General features: G+C 37.4%; 2 protein-coding genes across 7 annotated transcripts; one reads left to right on the top strand and one right to left on the bottom strand.

The window, feature by feature from the left end:
- Positions 1-312: 312 nt before the first annotated feature.
- Positions 313-11,084, bottom strand: LOC128599551 (uncharacterized). 2 transcript variants are annotated; one of them, XM_053611260.1, is made up of 8 exons: positions 9,741-11,084; positions 7,177-8,042; positions 6,916-7,018; positions 4,426-6,715; positions 1,623-1,991; positions 1,086-1,340; positions 854-962; positions 313-720 (listed from the first exon to the last, which is right to left on the bottom strand). In XM_053611260.1, the coding sequence occupies exons 4-8, from the start codon at positions 4,466-4,468 to the stop codon at positions 645-647; spliced, it is 852 nt and encodes a 283-aa protein (XP_053467235.1). In that variant the 5' UTR covers positions 4,469-6,715; positions 6,916-7,018; positions 7,177-8,042; positions 9,741-11,084; the 3' UTR covers positions 313-644. The 2 variants fall into 2 exon arrangements, with proteins under 2 accessions (XP_053467235.1, XP_053467236.1); XM_053611261.1 differs by lacking the exons at positions 6,916-7,018; positions 7,177-8,042; positions 9,741-11,084 and having other exon boundaries at positions 4,426-6,907.
- Positions 11,085-12,151: 1,067 nt separating this feature from the next.
- LOC128599543 (uncharacterized) lies at positions 12,152-19,229 on the top strand. 5 transcript variants are annotated; one of them, XM_053611249.1, is made up of 10 exons: positions 12,152-12,232; positions 13,341-13,712; positions 14,253-14,507; positions 14,642-14,744; positions 15,586-15,640; positions 16,275-16,378; positions 17,073-17,127; positions 17,264-17,400; positions 17,593-17,700; positions 17,892-19,229. In XM_053611249.1, exons 1-9 carry the CDS (start codon positions 12,190-12,192, stop codon positions 17,657-17,659), a joined length of 1,191 nt encoding a protein of 396 aa, XP_053467224.1. In that variant the 5' UTR covers positions 12,152-12,189; the 3' UTR covers positions 17,660-17,700; positions 17,892-19,229. The 5 variants fall into 5 exon arrangements, with proteins under 5 accessions (XP_053467224.1, XP_053467223.1, XP_053467220.1 ...); XM_053611248.1 differs by having other exon boundaries at positions 17,593-19,229; XM_053611245.1 differs by lacking the exon at positions 17,892-19,229 and having other exon boundaries at positions 17,264-17,634.
- The last annotated feature ends 888 nt before the right edge of the window (positions 19,230-20,117 follow it).

The following is a 20,117-nucleotide window of genomic DNA, read 5'->3' on the forward strand; positions in this document are numbered from 1 at the left end:
TTCTAAACCCATAGTAATATCACCCTGTAATAATGTGTATAAAGGTTGAATATACATTCATGTGTTCAAATAGGCTGCAGAAACTGTGTTGAAGTCTGCTCTATAGAGCAACACTGCCAGCAAGTGGTGAAATCCTGAAACCCTATACGCACAACTTGGAGAATTTCTGCAAACCATTACTTCAGAAGCATCGGCTTTCATTTTCTCTTCATCTGCTCAATCAGGCTTCACATCAGGATGTGAATTCATTAACGTGTCTTAACCGTGATCATTTTGAACAAAAAAAAAATCACGTGCTTTATACTTTAAGAAACACTCTTTTATTGTTCCAGAACATGAATGTGAAATAATAATAATAATAATAATAATAATAAAATAAGCCTCAATAAAAAAACACCATCATGCTGCATGTTTGTGTCTATGTTTCTAAACCAGCTTTAAAATTGCTCCATGGATGAAATTACAATAAATGTAGATAATTAATAGCTAAGTTGACTATCATGAAATTAAGTTATAAGAACAGAAATAAAAATATAAGAAGTGAATATGCTTTGTAACGTTCTTATTATTTTTCAGTTCACACAGAAAAGTCGCAAACCTTTAAGTTGTGTGTGAGGGGTGAAAGTGTGATTAGCTCGTTGTTATTATACGTTAGCATAGATATGAGAATCGTCCATCTTCTGCTGCTTGGTGTTGACACTCCTGCGCTCACACAGAAACCTGTTTGAGGCACAAACTACATGTCAATTGCGAAAATCACAGCTTGTGACATCAAAATTCCATGCACTAAGTGAGATATTGGAGTTTTCAGACCGTGTTGATTGTATTTTGAAAAAAACATTCAATGTTTTACCTCCTGTAGTAAATGACAGCTCCTAATATGACTAAGATGATGAAAACCACTCCAGCTGTCACCACAACAATGATCCAGATTGACCCATGTTCAGGATTGGCTTTTTCACCTGTTGAAAAGAAAACAAGAAAAAAAGATAAAAACACTTAAATATATAACTGAACACAAGTTTCTTTATTTCCTTCAGTAATCATTCGAGACATTCAGGAGTGTTGTGAGCAGATGGACCCACCCTCGACGAGAAGGCTGATCGTTTTAGATCCTGATGCCTTGTTGGTTTTCCAAGTGCAGGTGTAATTCCCAGAATCCCTCACGGTTACAGCAGGAAAATGAAGAACGGGTCCTGATTCAGGTAAGCGCTCGTTGTTCTTAGACCACACAAACTGTGAGGAACTTTGTGTGCAGTTCACATCACACGTCAGATTTAACGAGTCTCCTTGTTTAAGGGTTCCGTTTCCACTGAGCCTGATTAGTGACACCTTTAAATCTTTTTCAGAGAGCAGGAAAGACTCCACGTCAGTCACTCAGGATTTCTCACACAGATAGAAATCTAATCATTGAATAATAAACATCAACTAAATGAGACTTGATAAAATAATAAAATAAAATAATGTTGGAAGTGTGCTCAACTGCAGGTTTAAAGGTAATGAAGATAAAGATGCCTACAATTAAAAAAAAAAACAAAACCCTATTTATTCCTATAGGTGAGGAAAGTAAATTATGCAGATAATGAACAACTTGGATTTTTATTTTAATGATTAAAATTCACCTGCAACTTGTAGAGTCACTCCAGAATCACCTGTGAATTTTCCACCCGTCACATTAGTTATAAATCTGAATTTGTACTCTCCAGAATAACTGAACTGTACATTGTGGATTAACAAAGTGCAGTCTGATTTGTCGTCTCCAGCGTACTCAAAGTCTGACTTGGTGTTTGATGAGCTGTTATAAACATACGGGGGGTTTATACACGCTCCTGTGTTTGAGTTCATTGAGCACCAAAGCATTTGTGTCACCTGAATATTGAGATTTAATGACTGATAAGTATAACGACAGGGAATAGAGACACTGAATCCTCTCACAGCACAGATCGGCTCGAGATAATTCACACGCCATCCACTGTCCTGTGTGAAAACACCTGTGTAGAGAAATAAATGGAGATTAAGGAGACTGATAAAGTTATACTGATGTATTGTTTTATATGTTGTTTGTTCAAGTTCATATGAGGTCATCTGATATTTCTCATTCCTGTATTGTCCACAATACACCTTTATATCTGTATATACTCATACCTGTATGCATTCATATAAAACATAAATAAATAAACAAATAATTAAATAATAGTTATATTTGTATATAATTGTGTATATTGCTGTGTATAACGTCCACATATTGCAGCTATATACTGCAAATCAGAAACGTGCACCACTGTTAACTTGTTAGAAGCTGAAAGAAATTTCAATTGCATCTACAGTAGTGCTTGCAACTTTGTGAACCCTTTAGAATTTTCTATATATCTGCATAAATATGACCTAAAACATCATTGTCAGGTCTACCAACATCTCAGACTCTAGCTCCCAACATGCATCACGACCTACAAACATGGCCGCCACAGACTCCACTTCCCATAACACATAATCAGTCACCAGACATCTGATTGTGCACACCTGAACCACATTACACACACACACACACACACACACACACACACACACACACACACCCTTTATAAAGAGACTTTCAGAGACTTGTATGCGCTCAGTTACTTTTTTTTGTCTCTGTCTCTATCAAGCCTGATATTCTGTCTGCTCTTTCTGGGTTTGACCCTGACCCTGACCCTGACCCTGTTTTTGGTCACGTGCTTTTGCCTTACCTCTGATATCCTGTTTGTGAATTGCGTGACCTTAGCCTGTTATTGTTTTGGATTCTCAATTTGGATTATTTCTAAATAAACTGCCTTAGCTGCATTTGCATATGTCTCCGATCTCCATATATGACAATCATTAGATTTTCACACAAGTCATAAATGTAGACAAAGAGAACCCAATTAAACAAATGAGGCACAAATATTTTACTTGGTCATTTATTCATTAAGGAAAATGATCGAATATTACATATCTGTGAGATGCAAAAATATGTTAACCTCTAGGATTATCAGTTAATTGAAGGTGAAATTAGAGTCAGGTGTTCTCGTTCAGTGGGATGATGATCAGGTGTGAGTGAGTGAGCGTCCTGTTTTATTTAAAGAACAGATCAGCAGAAATGTCCAGCAGAAATGTTTAGTTCAGCAGAAATGTTCAGATCAGCAGAAATGTTTAGTTCAGCAGAAATGTTTAATAAAAATGAAACTGGAAAAAAAAAAGAAAAAAAGAACAGGAATCTATTAGAGTCTGATCTTCACAACACGTGGTCGTGGAAGTTTATCATAGCACCAACAATGGAGATTTCTGAGAACCTCAGAAAAAGAGTTGTTTTCCTACGCTCAAACGTTTTCTGATCATTTTAAATAATTTGTGTACTTTGAGTTTACCTGAAGTGGCATTTTGCTGGAATGTGGCAACCCTACCCATGAGCTTCCACACGCTGTCCTTTAAAGTTTAAAATAAAAACTTGGCTCACAAAACTTTTTTGATTTCAATTGGCAGGATCCCCGTCCCTAAAGCTAGCAATCCTTCTAAAAAAACAAACAGAAAAAAACCTTGAATACTCTGCCTGCTGTCAGTATCTGTATTCATATTATTTTAGGCTGGATGATCTGTTGAATATGAATTTGAAAAAGTATTTACAGTCTTACTTCATATGAATTATTGTAGAATACATCCACACACAAAAAAAAGTGCAATCTTTAAAAATAACACCTCTGCATGTCTACTTTCACACTTGGTCCCAGGCGTTAAACGGCAGATCATCTCGCTCTCTCACTCTCTCATTTACACACACACACACAGAGACTGTGACAACCTTTTATTGTCAATCTACAGACATTTTAAAAACGATCAATAGACAAACTGAAATTTCAGCTGTCTATTAAATAGTTAAATAAATACTTTATTAACATTCACAACAGAGAGATTTCACTTGAAATTTATTCATCTCTATTTAATTTATAATTTAACACATTCCTACATGATGATATTTTATATATATATATATTTATCAGCACATGGCAACTTAAACATCTGAAGTGTAGTACAGCTCCCTGGGGCTCAGTCTTTTCTGTCTTTCAGGTCAGAGGTTAGATGTACAGCAGGAGTCTAGTGTGTGTGCTCTTTGTCTTTGTTTATAATCTGTTTATGATCTTGATCTTAACAGTGCACTGAGACTCCAGGGCCTGAGCAACTTTAATGATTAATCATCATGTTATTGACTCAACACGACTGTAACTTACTTAAATCATTTCAAATCTTTTATCAGACTGGAATTAATAATTTACTAAAATTAGGCAGTATGATGTGTTTGTGCAAGTGTATAATCCAGTAACTGAGCGTACACACGGCTACATCAATCAGCAAAAAATTATAACTAAAATTAAAAACAATAATAGTGTGTAAGAGTAAGATGATGTTTCATACCGGACAGCGTGAGCAGAATCGTAGCCAAGTGCAGCATCTTCATCTCTTCTTCAGGAAGAACCTCACTCTCAGTGTTGGGTGTGTTTATATACTGACTTGGTCATGACATGTAACAAATAAAAACTGTTCCAGGAAAGAAAAAAAAATTAGAATGCACCCAACATGGCTATAAACAGAACCAGGAAGTACAGAGGGAAGTGTAGAAGGAAGTACAACAGGAAGATGATGAGTGACCTCATGCAAAAAAAAAAAAAGCTGGTGTGTGTTCTGGTGCACTGTGGCTGCCGTCTCATCATCCAGGTAGATGCTGCACACATAGTGGTGGTTGAGAAGACCCCCCCCTCCCCACACACACACCCTCCCCACTATGTAAAGTGCTTTCAGTGTCTTGAAAAGCGCTATATAAATGTAACTGTAATAATAATAATTTAAAAAATATCCACCCCCAGCCCCCCCTTTTAAAAAAATGATTTTATATATACACCCCCTGAGCGCTAATAAACTATTATCCATCCTGGACAATGAATCACATCCACTCCATGACCTACTGGTCAAACGGTGGAGCTCCGCTGTAGCAGGGAGGTTGTTCTTACCCGCGGCAATCACACCACTGTGCCAGGGCATTATTGTGCATTTAAACCTGTTCCTTCAATGATCTGTTGCACTTGGTGGCATTCATTTTACTGCACTGCTGCTTTCATTAAAAACTTCTTTAATAATTTATGATTATGCTGATCTATCTATATACAGTATCTTTATAATTATATAGAGCGTCAGTAGCGCTTCAGCCACTAGAGGGTAGTACTGATCAATTTATAGCACTCGATCAATTGGACTCAGTGTCATGAATAAACATCTTTGAGGAACACCAGAATCTCCTGCAGCTTAAGAAACTCTCTCCGTCTCTGATGAAATACTTCTGTCCTTTTTTTTTTAAACTTCAAGAGAACAACTGTAACTTGCATCTTTATGACTCTACCTTACATATGTATGTACTGGAAGATATCCAGCATACCGATAACTATATTCCTGTTTGTTTGTTTGTTTGTTAATAAATAAATAAATAAATAAATAAATATTATACAGTTGCAATCAAAATTATTCAACCCCCACTGCAAATCAGGTTTATTGTCAAAATGTACAGACTTTCAGCTGTTTGCGATGAACAGATCAAACAGACGCTAGTTGAAATAGTTCAACACGACGAATGCTTCAAGCGGTTTCCACAAATTCAACTGAAAATGCAACTTATAATGATTTCTTCAGTCTCAAAATTATTCAACCCCTTCATGGCGAGCATCTTTAGTACTTATTAGAGCTCCTTTTGCCGTTATGACCTGCTGTAAACGAGATGCAGAGCTTCTGCCAGCATTCCTGAGGAATTTTAGCCCATTCCCCATGAGCTCCATTTTCAGCAGCCATTATTCAAGTCTTCGAGTAGCTCTATTCCCAGTCTGTCTGAAACGCTCTGATTGCGTTCCGGTTTCTCCAAAGCCCCTCCTTCTGAAAAGCCCTGAGTGCTCTGATTGGCCATCTGACCCATTGCGTTGTGATTGGCCGAAAACCTCAAGCGTGTGTCGGAAATGTAACGCCCCGTATCATAATGGCCAGCTTCAGCTTCCAAGGCTTCTAATGTTATTATAAACATTAATAATTTCGCCAGTTTTACCCTATCAGTTTCCGCCCGAGTCAGATTCGGAAAACGCGGATGATCGAGCAGATCCATCGGAACCGACTTTGCAAGCGCGACTTGAGCGGAATTTTCACAGTGGTAAGTTTTTATTTTGTAACTGTCTTACCTTTCAGATACGATGTTATAAAGGTTTAATTTGTCTTCTTCACGGTACCCACTTTATGTCCTGAACTGACAGTTTTAAAAAATGTAATTAATTAAAAATAAAAAAAATATGGCACCATTATGCGAATATTTTAAATAGTAGCATAGACGTTTGTGGATGTAATATCTGGACGTCGATCGAGGTGTTTTCAGGCGGGTCTGGAGCAGAGCTCTCTGTTAGATAGAATAAATCCCTTTTTTTATTTGTGGGAGACTACGAGCTTTGTAACGTTGCAGATCTTATTTGTGGACAAGCACATACATTACACACTAAAGGAAAAGGAACCCATTAAAAAACATCATATGACCCCTTTAAGTTGAGCATGAGGTGTGAAATTGTGATCAGCTCGTTGCTCTTATACTTTCGCATATATATCAGAATCGTGCCTCTTCTGCTGGACATTAGCGTAGATATTAGACTCATCGTTCCTCTTCTGCTCAGTATGGACACTCCTGCAGTCACACAGAAACCTGTTTATTAGGCACAAACTACACGTTAACTGCTGTAAAATTAAGTTGGCCATACAGCTTGTTATATCAAAATCACAAGCTATACATATCAAGTGGGACACTAGTTTCACCAAAGTATTTTTTTTTACATTGTTTTGTTAGACTGTACAGATTGTATTGTATAAAATTGTGCCGAATTTTACCTCTTGTTGTAAATTACAGCTCCTAATATGACTAAGACGATGAAACTCACTCCAGCAGTTATTAAAATAATGACCCACAATGGCCAATGATTAGGATTTTCACCTGTTGAAACGAAAACAACAGAATTTAACATGTAAATATTATCTGAACATGTCACTTGTTTTAGATCTGTAACTGTACATCATGATCAGTTTTACTTTCTGTATTTCCTTCAGTAATCATTCGAGACATGCAGGAGTGTTGTGAGCAGATGGACCCACCCTCGACGAGAAGGCTGATCGTTTCAGATCCTGACGTCATGTTGGTTTTCCAAGTGCAGGTGTAATTCCCAGAATCCCTCACGGTTACAGCAGGAAAGTGAAGAACGGGTCCTGATGTATTTAAGCGCTCGTTATTCTTAGACCACACAAACTGTGAGGAACTTTGTGTGCAGTTCACATCACACGTCAGATTTAACGAGTCTCCTTGTTTAAGGGTTCCGTTTCCACTGAGCCTGATTAGTGACACCTTTAAATCTTTTTCAGAGAGCAGGAAAGACTCCACGTCAGTCAATCAGGATTTCTCACACAGATAAAAATCTAATCATTGAATAATAAACATCAACTGAAAGAGAATTCTTGATAAAAAATTAAAGCTGGACTCAACTGTGAGTTCACGGTTTACAAAGAGAAAGATGGCCGCAATTTAAAAAAAATGTATTTCTATAGGTGAGGGAAGTAAATTATACAAACAGTGAATAATTTGGATCTTTATTTCAGACACCATTTACCTGCAACTTGTAGAATCACTCCAGGATGACCTGTGTATTTGTGCATATTAGTTATAAATCTGAACTTGTACTCTCCAGAATAACTGAACTGTACATTGTGGATTAACAAAGTGCAGTCTGATTTGTCGTCTCCAGCGTACTCAAAGTCTGATGTGGTGATTGATGCGCTGTCATAAACATACGGAGGTATTTTACAGACTCCTACATTGGAGTTCATTGAGCACCAAATCACCTGAATATTGGGATTTGATGCTGGATAATAATAACTACAGGGAATGGAGACACTGAATCCTCTCACAGCACAGATCGGATTATCCGGATAGTTCACACCCAAATCACTGACCTGAGTGAGAACACCTGTGTAGAGAAATAAACGGAGAATAAACTAGATTTATAAATTATACTGAAATATTGTTTTATACACCGTGATTTTAGTGGAATATCACACGACATACCCTGTAGCAATACGAAAATAATGTGCCATATAATAATATAATATAATAATGCATTGTAGCTATATATATATATATATATATATATATATATATATATATATATATATATATATATAATGTATGAATGTATGTACAGTATGTATAAAGCATGGTCATGATTCATGAGAATTAATGGTGCCCGTGTGGTTACAACCTCAAACACCACAAGTGTGGTCAACTCAGAAAATTACCAAGTAACACACTGTATGCACTGTTCTTTACAAACAAATACACAATTAATTGTGTCCAAATTGTGTATATATATATATATATATATATATCGCTGAGTTTGAGTACACCTGCTTAAAGAGGGTTTACTTCAGTTTTACAGTTTTTTGTTTTACTATTTCAGAATACTAATCCTAATAATGTAAGAATAATAACAGCATGAAATATATCTGTAATCAGTGACTAATGCAACCAAAGGTGCAGCAACTGTGTGACATGAATACCACTTCCTGTTACCAATAGGAGGTTCTTTTACTATGTTGGCATATTAAATATCATCTCCACTGTATGATTGTAGAATAATTAAGGAAGACTTTCTGTTTAAACAATGTCATACGTCACGTCCACCATGGACAATCACCCCCCCCCCCACCCCCCACCAAAAAAAAAAAAAAGATAGCAAGCTTTCTAAAAAACAAAAAACAAACAAACAAACAAACAAACAAAAAAACCCGGAATACTCTGCCTGCTGTCAGTTTCTGTATTCGTATTCATTTAGGATGGATTGTCTGTTGAATATGAATTTGAAAAAGTATTTTCAATCTTACTTCATATGAATTATTTTAGAATACATCCGCACAAAAAAAAAAAATGCAAATCTTTTTTAAAAAAACCCCCACGTCTGCATGTCTACTGTAACATTAGCACAAACATTTTCACACTTGGTCCCAGGTGTTACATGGCAGATCTCGCTCTCTCTCTCTCTCTCTCTCTCTCTCTCTCTCACACACACACACACACACACACACACACACACACACACACACCAGGCTGTGGCATTTGTTGTGAATCTAGAGACATTTTAAAAACGATAAATAGACAGGAGGAATAAACCTGAAATTTCAGCTGTCTATTAAATAGTTAAATAAATTAATTAGTGAGAAATTAGTGAGAAGTTAAACATCTGAAGTGTAGTACAGCTCCCTGGGGCTCAGTCTTTTCTGTCTTTCAGGTCAGAGGTTAGATGTACAGCAGGAGTCTAGTGTGTGTGCTCTTTGTCTTTGTTTATAATCTGTTTATGATCTTGATCTTAACAGTGCACTGAGACTCCAGGGCCTGAGCAACTTTAATGATGACAGTTAATTACTAATATCGTGTTCTGTTTCTTATTCATCATCATGTTATTGACTCAACACAACTGTAACTTACTTAAATCATTTTGAATCTTTTATCAGACTGGAATTAATAATTTACTAAAATTAGGCAGTATGATTTGTTTGTGTAAGTGTATAATCCAGTAACTGAGCGTACACACGGCTACATCAATCAGCAAACAATTACAACTAAAATTAAAAACAATAATAGTGTGTAAGAGTGAGATGATGTTTCATACCGGACAGCGTGAGCAGAATCGTAGCCAAGTGCAGCATCTTCATCTCTTCTTCAGAAAGAACCTCACTCTCAGTGTTGGGTGTGTGTATGTATAATGAGCTCACTGACTTGGTCATGACATGTGACAATTAAAAGCTGTTCCTGGAAAAAAAAAAAGAGAATGCACCCAACATGGCTATAAACAGAACCAAGAAGTACAACAGGAAGATGATAAGAGACCTCATGCAAAAAAAAAAAAAAAAAAGCTGGTGTGTGGTGGGTGTTCTGGTGCATTGTGGCTGCCGTTGCATCATCCAGGTAGATGCTGCACACTAGTGGTGGTTGAGGGACCCCCCCCCCCACTATGTAAAGCGTTTTGAGTGTCTAGAGTGTCTAATTAAAAAAATATCCACCCCCAGCCCCCCGTTTATATACAGAAATGTCGTGAAAATCCACCTGTATGATCCCGAGACAGAACTCAAGCAAAACATGTATTCCTTTATTAGTAAAATTCTCAAGAACCGAGAAGCACAAATCGAGAGCACTTCTGTTGAGTCTTCGTTACAGTGGATATTTATAGGGTTTATTAGAAATGAATCAGTAATCAAGTGCCTCTGGTGCATTTTTACAAAAACAGGAACTTGTATGGAAAAACGGGATCTAAAAAGTGCTTATATGACTGAACAGAGACTACATAAGTTTAATCAGCTATAAAACTGGGCGAGTCTGTCTTCAAAGCGTTATGAGTAGAAAACAGGAACAGAACAGTGCTCATGGTTCTTGAGTCAAACAGTACAGAAGTTCACAATGAATACATTCTTAATGTCTTCTGAATTCGTTCTGCCGCTCATCATGAGTTCCATCGTCAATAAAGATTAGTGAGAATGTTCCAGAAGCAGCCATGCATGAGCAGATCCTTTCTTTCTCCACACTTTGGCCTTTCCATCACTAGACATTAATCTTGGTTACAGAACTTCTGTGGCTCATCTCTGTATTTCTTTGTGAATTTCAGTCTGGCTTTCTGAATCTTACTGCTGATGAGAGGTTTATATCTTGTCGTATGGCCTCAATATTTCTGCACTTGACGTCTTCTTCAAATTGTGATACCTTCACCCCTGCCCTGTGGAAGTTGTTGGTGATGTCACTAACTGTTGTTTTTGGGTTTATCCTCATGGCTCTCACAGTGTTTCTGTCATCAGCTGCTGTTGTTTTCCTTCGCTAACCCATTCAGTGTCTGTTGCTCAGTACATCAGTTTCTTTCTTTCTTTTTTTCAGGACATTCCAGGTTGTTGTATTGGCCATGCCCAGTGCTTGTGCATTGGCTGTGATTCATTTCCCCTCTTCTCTCTCTCTCTCTCTCTCTCTCTCTCTCTCTCTCTCCAGTTATCAGAAGTGTTTGGTTGCACCTATTTCTGCTAAAGGTGGCACAACTAGATTTTAAGTTTAAGGAGGTAATTAATTTTTCACATGGGTGGTAGGTGTTGGATAATTTTTTTTGCTTCAGTAAAAAAAATAAATGAATAAAAACTGCATTGTGGGTTTACTCCAGTTGCCTTTGTTTTATGTTGTATTTCGTTTGAAGATCTAAAACTGTATACTTTGAGATATACACAAAAACAGAAGAAATCAAATACTTTTTCACAGCACTGTACATGTTTTGTAAGATAAATCGCACACAAATTAGTGAGTGAAATCCAAAATAATAAAATACAGACCTCTGAATATACCCCCCCCCCTTTTTTTTTATTAATAATTACATCTTTACATTACATTACATTACATTACATTAGGAATTGATTGTGTGTGTGTGTGTGTGTGTGTGTGTGTGTGTGTGTGTTGTTGCCTGAGAGTGAGAAAGAGAAAAATCATGTATTTATCTATTTTTCACACCAAATTGTTGAGGCCCCCAGGGTGCCCCCTGGCGCCGCGGCCCCCACTTTGAAAACCACTGCACTATATCATTATGTTCATTGTTAAAGTAACGTGTTTGTCAGCTTTGGCTTGATTTCATGTCAGTAAAGGTTTTATTATTTATTAAACTGAATCCTCTAGTATCTAGTCTGATCTTTTAGGAAATGAATGTATAAATGTTTCATTTCTAGATCTTATAACCGAATTAAATTGATCAATACTGCCCTCTACTGGCGAAAAACTGAAGCGCTACTGAATCTCTACATTCACTAAATGAAGAGTTTCTGCACTGATATATATATATATATATATTAAATTAACAAAAAATTAATCAACGCCTTCTGACCAATCACAGTCCAGAACTCAACAGCACTGTGTTTTACACTAATATACCCCTCCCCCATCACCGTGTGTGAATTTATTAGTACACACAGGTAAACTTCCTCTCTGTGTATTTTCACAGGAACACATTTGACTTCCCACTTATTATAACCAGGTCAGTGAGCTAAGCGAACATGCAGACACAAAGCTGATCACAGCTACATTTGTTAACAGCAGGGATGAAGATGCTTCAGCTGGTTACGATTCTACTCACGCTGTCCGGTATGAAACCTCATCTCACTCTCAGTTTCTTCTACATAATTATTGCTCAGTGTTGTCAGTTTTTCACTGATTCATGTTGCAGTGTGTATTGGACTATACACAGGTACAAACATACTGACATATTAATATGTGTCTGATCAGAGACTAATAATGATGGGTTAAACTGATGTGTAGATGTTATTTGATATTTTTACATTTAAATATATCACTAGTACATTCTTAACGTGCTAATCATGCTCGACTGCTATTGCAAGTCAAAGACACACTGATGAATAAGAAATGGAACCAAATGTAATGAATTATCTGTCATCATCTTACATCTGTCTTTTTATGAGGAGCTTTATGCTATATTTTGTACATGCTGTGCTGTTTTCCCCAATGATTCGGGAGACCAGGTTCCTTTTATAGGCCGTCTAAGTCATACACTGGGGTAAAAGACTAATTAAGATAGGACATGTATTACAGGTGTGTGTGGTGAAGTAATGTCTAAGGCTTTCTCTACACGCTTATTTTGAGGCTGTTCGCTCATCCTGTTATTGTGTTGTTAAACATATGTCTCATTTCCCTGTAGTTATTATTATCCACAAAATGATCAGGTGCTAAAAAAGCTTTGGTGCTCAATGAAGTCAAATGCAAACCTATTTAAAAAAAACAAACCATATGTTTATAACAGCACATCAAACAACAATCACACCGACTCTTAGTATGCTGGAGATGACAAACCAAACTGCACTTTATTCATATTTCATATATGTATATATATATATATATATATATATATATATATATATATATATATATATATATATATATCAATCACAATCCAGAATTCAGCAGTAAAAAAATATGTTCTTGCTTTTGTATTCAGAGTCAGGACTCGACTGTATTATAATGATTAACACCCTCTCAGTCCTGAGTGACTGACGTGGAGTCTTTCCTGCTCTCTGAAAAAGATTTAAAGGTGTCACTAATCAGGCTCAGTGGAATCGGAAACCTTAAACAAGGAGACTCGTTAAATCTGACGTGTGATGTGAGATTTTATAAATATATCTTTTTTTAACCTACCTTTTTAAATCTTGACTGCTTTATGTACACACTTATTTTGCAGGTGTTCTCACTCAGGTCAGTAAATGGGGTGTGAACTATCCGGATAATCCGATCTGTGCTGTGAGAGGATTCAGTGTCTCCATTCCCTGTAGTTATTATTATCCAAAATCAAAACCCAGTACTCAGGTGATACGAATGCTTTGGTGCTCAATGAACTCAAACACAGGAGGGTGTATAAACCCCCCGTATGTTTATAACAGCTCATCAATCACCACATCAGACTTTGAGTACGCTGGAGACAACAAATCAGACTGCACTTTGTTAATCCACAATGTACAGTTCAATTATTCTGGAGAGTACAGATTCAGATTTATTACTAATGTGACCCGTGGCATGTGGACAGGTGTACCTGGAGCGACTCTACAAGTTGCAGGTAAATGCTATGGTTTTTAAATAATAATAATAATAATAATAATAATATATTCTTTATGTGCATAATGAACTTTCTGTGAGATTCCACTGTGAAGGCGTGTTTTTATTATTTTTATTCTACCAGTTATCAAAAATATTTTCAGCTGATAATAAATTAAGGACAGAAGATGATGGGGCATGCTGTTATTGGAAAATAATCACTGACCTGGTGGTGTGATGCGGCCTGACGTGAAGTAGATTATTTTCTCATAACAGCACAAGTGCATTAATATAAACCTGTGATTTGTAGCTGTGCTACTGTCAGAGCTGCTGTTATAGAAAATTAACCACCTTCTGACCAATCACAGTCCAGAACTCAACAGCGCTGTGATAAAACACTTTATATAGAAAACATATATTAATAAAAATAGAAAAACTAACGAAACACATTATATAAGGACGTGTTGTTGATTCAGATTGTAGAACTCGACTGTATTATAATGATTAACACCCTCTCAGTCCTGAGTGACTGACGTGGAGTCTTTCCTGCTCTCTGAAAAAGATTTAAAGGTGTCACTAATCAGGCTCAGTGGAAACGGAACCCTTAAACAAGGAGACTCGTTAAATCTGACGTGTGATGTGAACTGCACACAAAGTTCCTCACAGTTTGTGTGGTCTAAGAACAACATACAGTTAAATACATCAGGACGCGTTCTTCACTTTCCTGCTGTAACCGTGAGGGATTCTGGGAATTACACCTGCACTTGGGAAACCAACATGACGTCAGGATCTGAAACGATCAGCCTTCTCGTCGAGGGTGGGTCCATCTGCTCACGTCACTCCTGAATGTCTCGAATGATTACTGAAGGAAAGGAAGAAGTCGATCATGTGCCCCTACACTCCTGTAGCAAGTGACTTGTGTTCAGTTTTTTCTTGTTTTCTTCTCAACAGGTGAAAATCCTGATCATCTGCCAAACTGGATCATTGCTGTGGTGACATCTGGAGTGATTTTCATCATCTTAGTCCTCTTAGGAGCTGTGATTTGCAACAGGAGGTAAAATTCTGGATGTTTCCATACAGATAGGATGATACTCACGGCCCCCAAAGGTTCAGAAATGCGATATTATTTATTAAAAATACAGCATGTCTTCATGGAAGTATGCAGTCATCCTGAGGAGATGGGCAGGGCGTGTAATGTTGTAGAGCAGAGGCTAATCAGTTTGAATTTCTGTGAAGAGCAGTTCTCTTACGAGGACCTGTTGCATCTTGCTCTTCTCTTGCAGACGATTAGATTGGACAGTATTTTTTTTTTGGACAAATCCCCTTGCTAGCCTGTTTAATTCTTTACACATCACTTTAACAATATGGATTATTTTTACACACCAGTTGCTTGTCCTTTTTTGATAATAATCGGTTTATGATTGTTGCACGTACTAATTTCAGTGGCTGCCTTTTCAATCAATGAATCAGTCCAAATCATCGGATCGTTACACCCCTACAGCACGCATGAAGTCTATATTAAAGCTTGGGGCTTCACGGTGTGTTGGAACTGGAGCAAAAAGGTCCATCGTGTTAACCAGGTCAAAAGCATTAGACAGATCAGTGAAGGCCATGAACAGTGGCTGTCTCGGCTCTTGAGCTGAGGTTCTCATGGGATCTTGGGTGTTTGTCGATTAGGATGAGGATGGAGATTCCCAGGTTGTTGCTGAAATTGTTGTGGTCACTATTATAGAGCAGCCTTCTTAGTCATGGTCCTGGAATACTAAATATTTAGTATTTTAACGAGGCTGGTGGTTTCTGTTCCTCCCCTCTGAAGTTTACCTCGTGCACTGGTTTCACCGTCCACTGGCTGGTCTGATATCTAAATTAAGGTATCGTCTTTCTGCTTCTGCTAGGAGGAAACCCAACGCTCCGGAAGACAACAGCAGAAACGTTGGAGAGCAAGCACAGGTATGACATAGTTAATAGTCGACACTTAGTTCTGCACAGTAGAGACTGCATTCTTAAATAATCATAACCAAACCCCGTCATACTAATAACTCTGAAAGAACCTCCAACGTAAGAGGGGTTGAAAATAACCGTTAGCCATTTTTTCTAAAGCCAAAGCCGATGTTCTTCTAGCACATATTCTCTGACAGTTAAATGAATGAGAAGGAGATCTCACCAGTTGCTACGGCCAAATAATTCATTCAGAGTAACAACAGCTCAAAGAACCTCAGGAGAGAAAAACAAACCCATCAGTCAATTAGTAAAGTCCTCTGTGTAGGCTTCATTACTTCAGAATGGACCGCCCCATTAGCATTCCCCGTGCTTTAGCATTCAATGTGAAAGTTAAACAATGAGTAGAATGGAGTAGGTGGATGTGAGCACAGGAACGCTAACTTTAATATATTTTAAGGTTTTGTTCTGTGTGTATTTTAAAGACTAAAAGTCTGAGGTCACTTCCAAGAATTGTCTATATTATTCAGATAAAATACAAAACTTTATTATTATTATTATTATTCAAATGTAGCTGTTTCAGAAATACTTCTTTGAATCGTGTTCACACACTTTATCATTTATTTTATTGTAATGGTAATTTGAGTCCCCGCAGGTAAAGCAGCTTCCTCGACCCAAGGAAGAAGTGCCGCAGCAGGGGGAAGTGACTTATGCAACTGTGTGTGCCAAAGACAACAATCTGAACAATGGGTAAGAACTAATGCTGTGTATACAGAGGCAGGTTCTGTTTGCTAGCTCCTTTATCCAAAACACAGGGACGTTTTACTCACATAATTTTCAGACACACTGATGATTTAGGATTGGGACTCAGCGGACATTGTTAATTTAACATATAATGTAAGTCAATATCAAAAGATCATGTAGTATCTGGTGTGGCCTCCAGCTGCTTTAAGTACCACAGTGCATCTCATCCTCATGGACTGCACCAGATTTGTCAGTTCTTGCCATGAGATGTTACCTCACTCTTCCACCAAGTTCTCAATCATGTCTGGGGGAGATACGGTTACACGTAGCTTGCCACTGCAAGGACGATCAGCTGTCCTTCCTGTCTCCCTGTAGCATTGTCTTAGGCGTCTTACATTACAGACATTGCAGTTTATTGCACTGGCCACATCTGCAGTCCTCATGCCTCCCTGCAGCAGGCCTATGGCATGTTCACGCAGGTGAGCACGAACCCTAGGCATCTTACTTCTGGTGTTTTTCAGAGTCAATAGAAAGGTCTCTTAAGTGTCCTAAGCTTTTGTGACTGTGAACTTTGTGGACTGTGGACTGTGAATTGCCTGGACACTGGTTTGTGTAAATCAGAATTATAGAGTTAATCTACTTTTAAAAAATTATATTCTAAAAGCCGTACTTGTAATCTGTGTATTTCTGCTTCCATTAGGAAGAGAGTAGAAGCTCAAGGAAAAAACAGTGGGAAAGGTGCAGAGAAAGCACAGGTATGACCTTTAAAAAGAAATCACAAACTCAGCACTGGACAGTTTAGGGTTTTCCGAGTCCTAGCACAGCGATAACGTGAGCGTGAACACAGGAACACTTTAGAAGTGGTGGTGATAATTGTACTTCTTATTTTAGCAGGTTGGAGAAAACACACATGATAAACAGACAAAGCCACAGCTAAACATCGTTCCTCAACTGGATGATGAAACGTTGCACACGGAGGAAGTGACTTATGCGACTGTGTTTGTCAAAGACAAGAAACCTGAGCAGGGGTACGAGCTAGTGCAGTCACATACTAATCACCTAACACATATGATTCAGCATAAGATGTTACGGAAAACTGTGATAGATTGGATTCAGATGAATGGAGAATTGTAAAAGTTCACAAGTCACAATGCTGTTAAATATGATATTTAACACTTCATAACAATTAACACGTGTGTGTCCTGTGGCTTGGGTTTCAGACGTGTCCACACTGAACGACAGGAGGAGGATGACAGTGTTATCTACAGTACTGTCAAAAACACCTGATCACATTTTTACATCTCATTCAACCAGACACCGTGAGGCCTGTAAATATTCCCCCTGTGGGACGTTAAAATAAAATGTGTGTCATTTTAGGGCTTATTAATGTCATATAAAGTGTCCAGCTGTTTTCTTTAAACGTACACTTGGATAGGAGATTGCCTTTACAACTGAATCTGTTTTAATAATCACTCAAGCTAATTTTTTCCTTTAATAATTGTGTTGTTTTGGGAAACAGACTTTCAGTAAGTGCTTTATCCTGGTCAGGCTCCTGGTGGATCCAGAGTCTATCCTGGGAATACTGGGAGCAAAGCTGGAATAAATTCACCCTGGATCTGATGGCAGTCCATTGCAGGGCACCGTGTACACACTCTTTCACACACTCATTCACACCTAGGAGCAATTTAACATAGCCAGTCTATCTACAGACATGTTTTTCAGAAGGTGGGAGGAAACTGGAGAACCTTGAAGAAACCCACACTAACACAGTGAAGATTATGCTGCCTTTTTCTCCCTAGAGCTCTGTGACTGTTAATGTAGGTGCTTTTCTAAAATGCAAAAATCAAGTGTGTCTTTAATTTAAAATTTTTCTTTCTTTCTTTTCTTTTTTTTTTTTTAGGTATAAGCTTTTGTTTTGTTTATTGGATAGAGAAAATAATACCTGTTACTAGTTCTGCTTTTTTTTTTTCAATGGATTGTGGGATTCTGCATGAAAACCTTAAACATTTGTTTCTTAAACAATGGCTGTGTCATGGGACATATCACTTTATCAACAATAAATCAATAGAAGCTAATCTGTATGCTAGAAATCTAGGGTCTTGTGTGTTCATGTATGTAAAGCTGATAAACCTTTAGTAAGCCTGTCTGATGATAAGGTGTTAATAGAGACAAATTCATCAAGTCAATGATGTGAACCTCAGTAATAGGATTCAGAAAAGCTCTGAATTTCATCAAGAAACAGGAATGTTTAGATGGAGTGTTTCTGAAACTAAAGGTTTAATTAAATAAATTGTTACTTAAATTTGTAAGATGTTTTAAAGCACAACATTGATGTAATTGTTGGAATATAGACTTTATTGTGTATAACTGCTTTCTCCTCAGATTTCTCCACTTTATTTACACAGCAGCAGCTAGCATAACTAATGATACTGATTTGGTCCATTGCTAAGTTGTGTATGTCTTGAGTTTCATATAAATAAGATTTATATTACTTCTTAAAACTCGTTGGATTTTTGTTTTAGTAGACAAAAGGCTAAGAGATTCGAACAGTATCTGATATGGGTCCATGTCTGTTTTATCCATTTGGTTTAATTCATTTTCCATTACTGTCCTTTTTTTCAGAGCCACAATGGCGCTACTTCATTAGCTTCTTGCTATCGAGTACATTAGCTCAACATTAGGAAACACAACCACAGCTATACAATATACGGATTCAATAAAATGACAGGCTTTATTTTATTTATTTTTTTTAATTCAGGGCGTCCCATTTTCCTTTAAGAAACAGTTACGAAAGTGACAAAAATAATTTTGGATCCATGACGAGAATCAAACGCCCCGCCCACACGTTACCATAACAACGAAGTTAAACCCGGAAGTTGAATCGTCAGCGCAGCAGGAGCTTAATAAGTAAATCTGAAAATCAGCCGACATTTTAAAACCACTGTTTTATAACCAAAATAAATTTTATGACTATTTATACAAAAAAAAAAAAACCCAACAAGTTTCTGACTCTGAACATTTTAAACCATCTAAAACTAATTATCTTCTCGAAGCTTCGTTTACAGCGCACAGAAATTTCACCTGCTGGAGAAAAGGGTGTAGTGCAGTCCGTGAAGATGTGACGTTCATGAACAAGAACGAAAATTACTTTCCGAACTTACTTTCGAATTACTTTTTTAAAATTATTATTATTCCTTAAAGATCATCTTGCCAGCAGTTAAAATCCTGCCTCACCTTCTACATTAAGTCTTGGTTATTATAATGTTAGAATTGAATGATATGATAAACTGCATCAATTAATCAGTCAAACTATTACTTACAGAGGACATTTCATTACAAAAGTAGAAACGTATATTATAATCTCAAAGCTACCGATTAACATACATCATCAACATGATGATGGCTCCATTCCCTGTAGTTATTATTATCCACAGCCAAATTCTCAGGTTTTACAATGCTTTGATGTAAGGGGCCGGCCACCATGACCCCTGCCCACCACCAGAGGGGGACAGAGAGCTGCCTCTTGGTAATTAGTGGTAACCGGCTCCACCTGAGACTGGCCTATTTAAGGGCTGTTTACAAGTTGCTCATATACTTACTCTGGAGTGCACGCTGTGAGGCTGAGTTGAGTCAGCGAATAAATTATACTGCTTTACTAATCTATTCCAAATACCAGATCTTCACTGTTACGTCATTAAAACCTACACAGCTCTAGATAAAGTCCAGTCTGTGTATATAACCAATC

Source organism: Ictalurus furcatus, chromosome 23, assembly GCF_023375685.1.
Source record: "Ictalurus furcatus strain D&B chromosome 23, Billie_1.0, whole genome shotgun sequence".
NCBI classification, from domain to species: domain Eukaryota; kingdom Metazoa; phylum Chordata; class Actinopteri; order Siluriformes; family Ictaluridae; genus Ictalurus; species Ictalurus furcatus.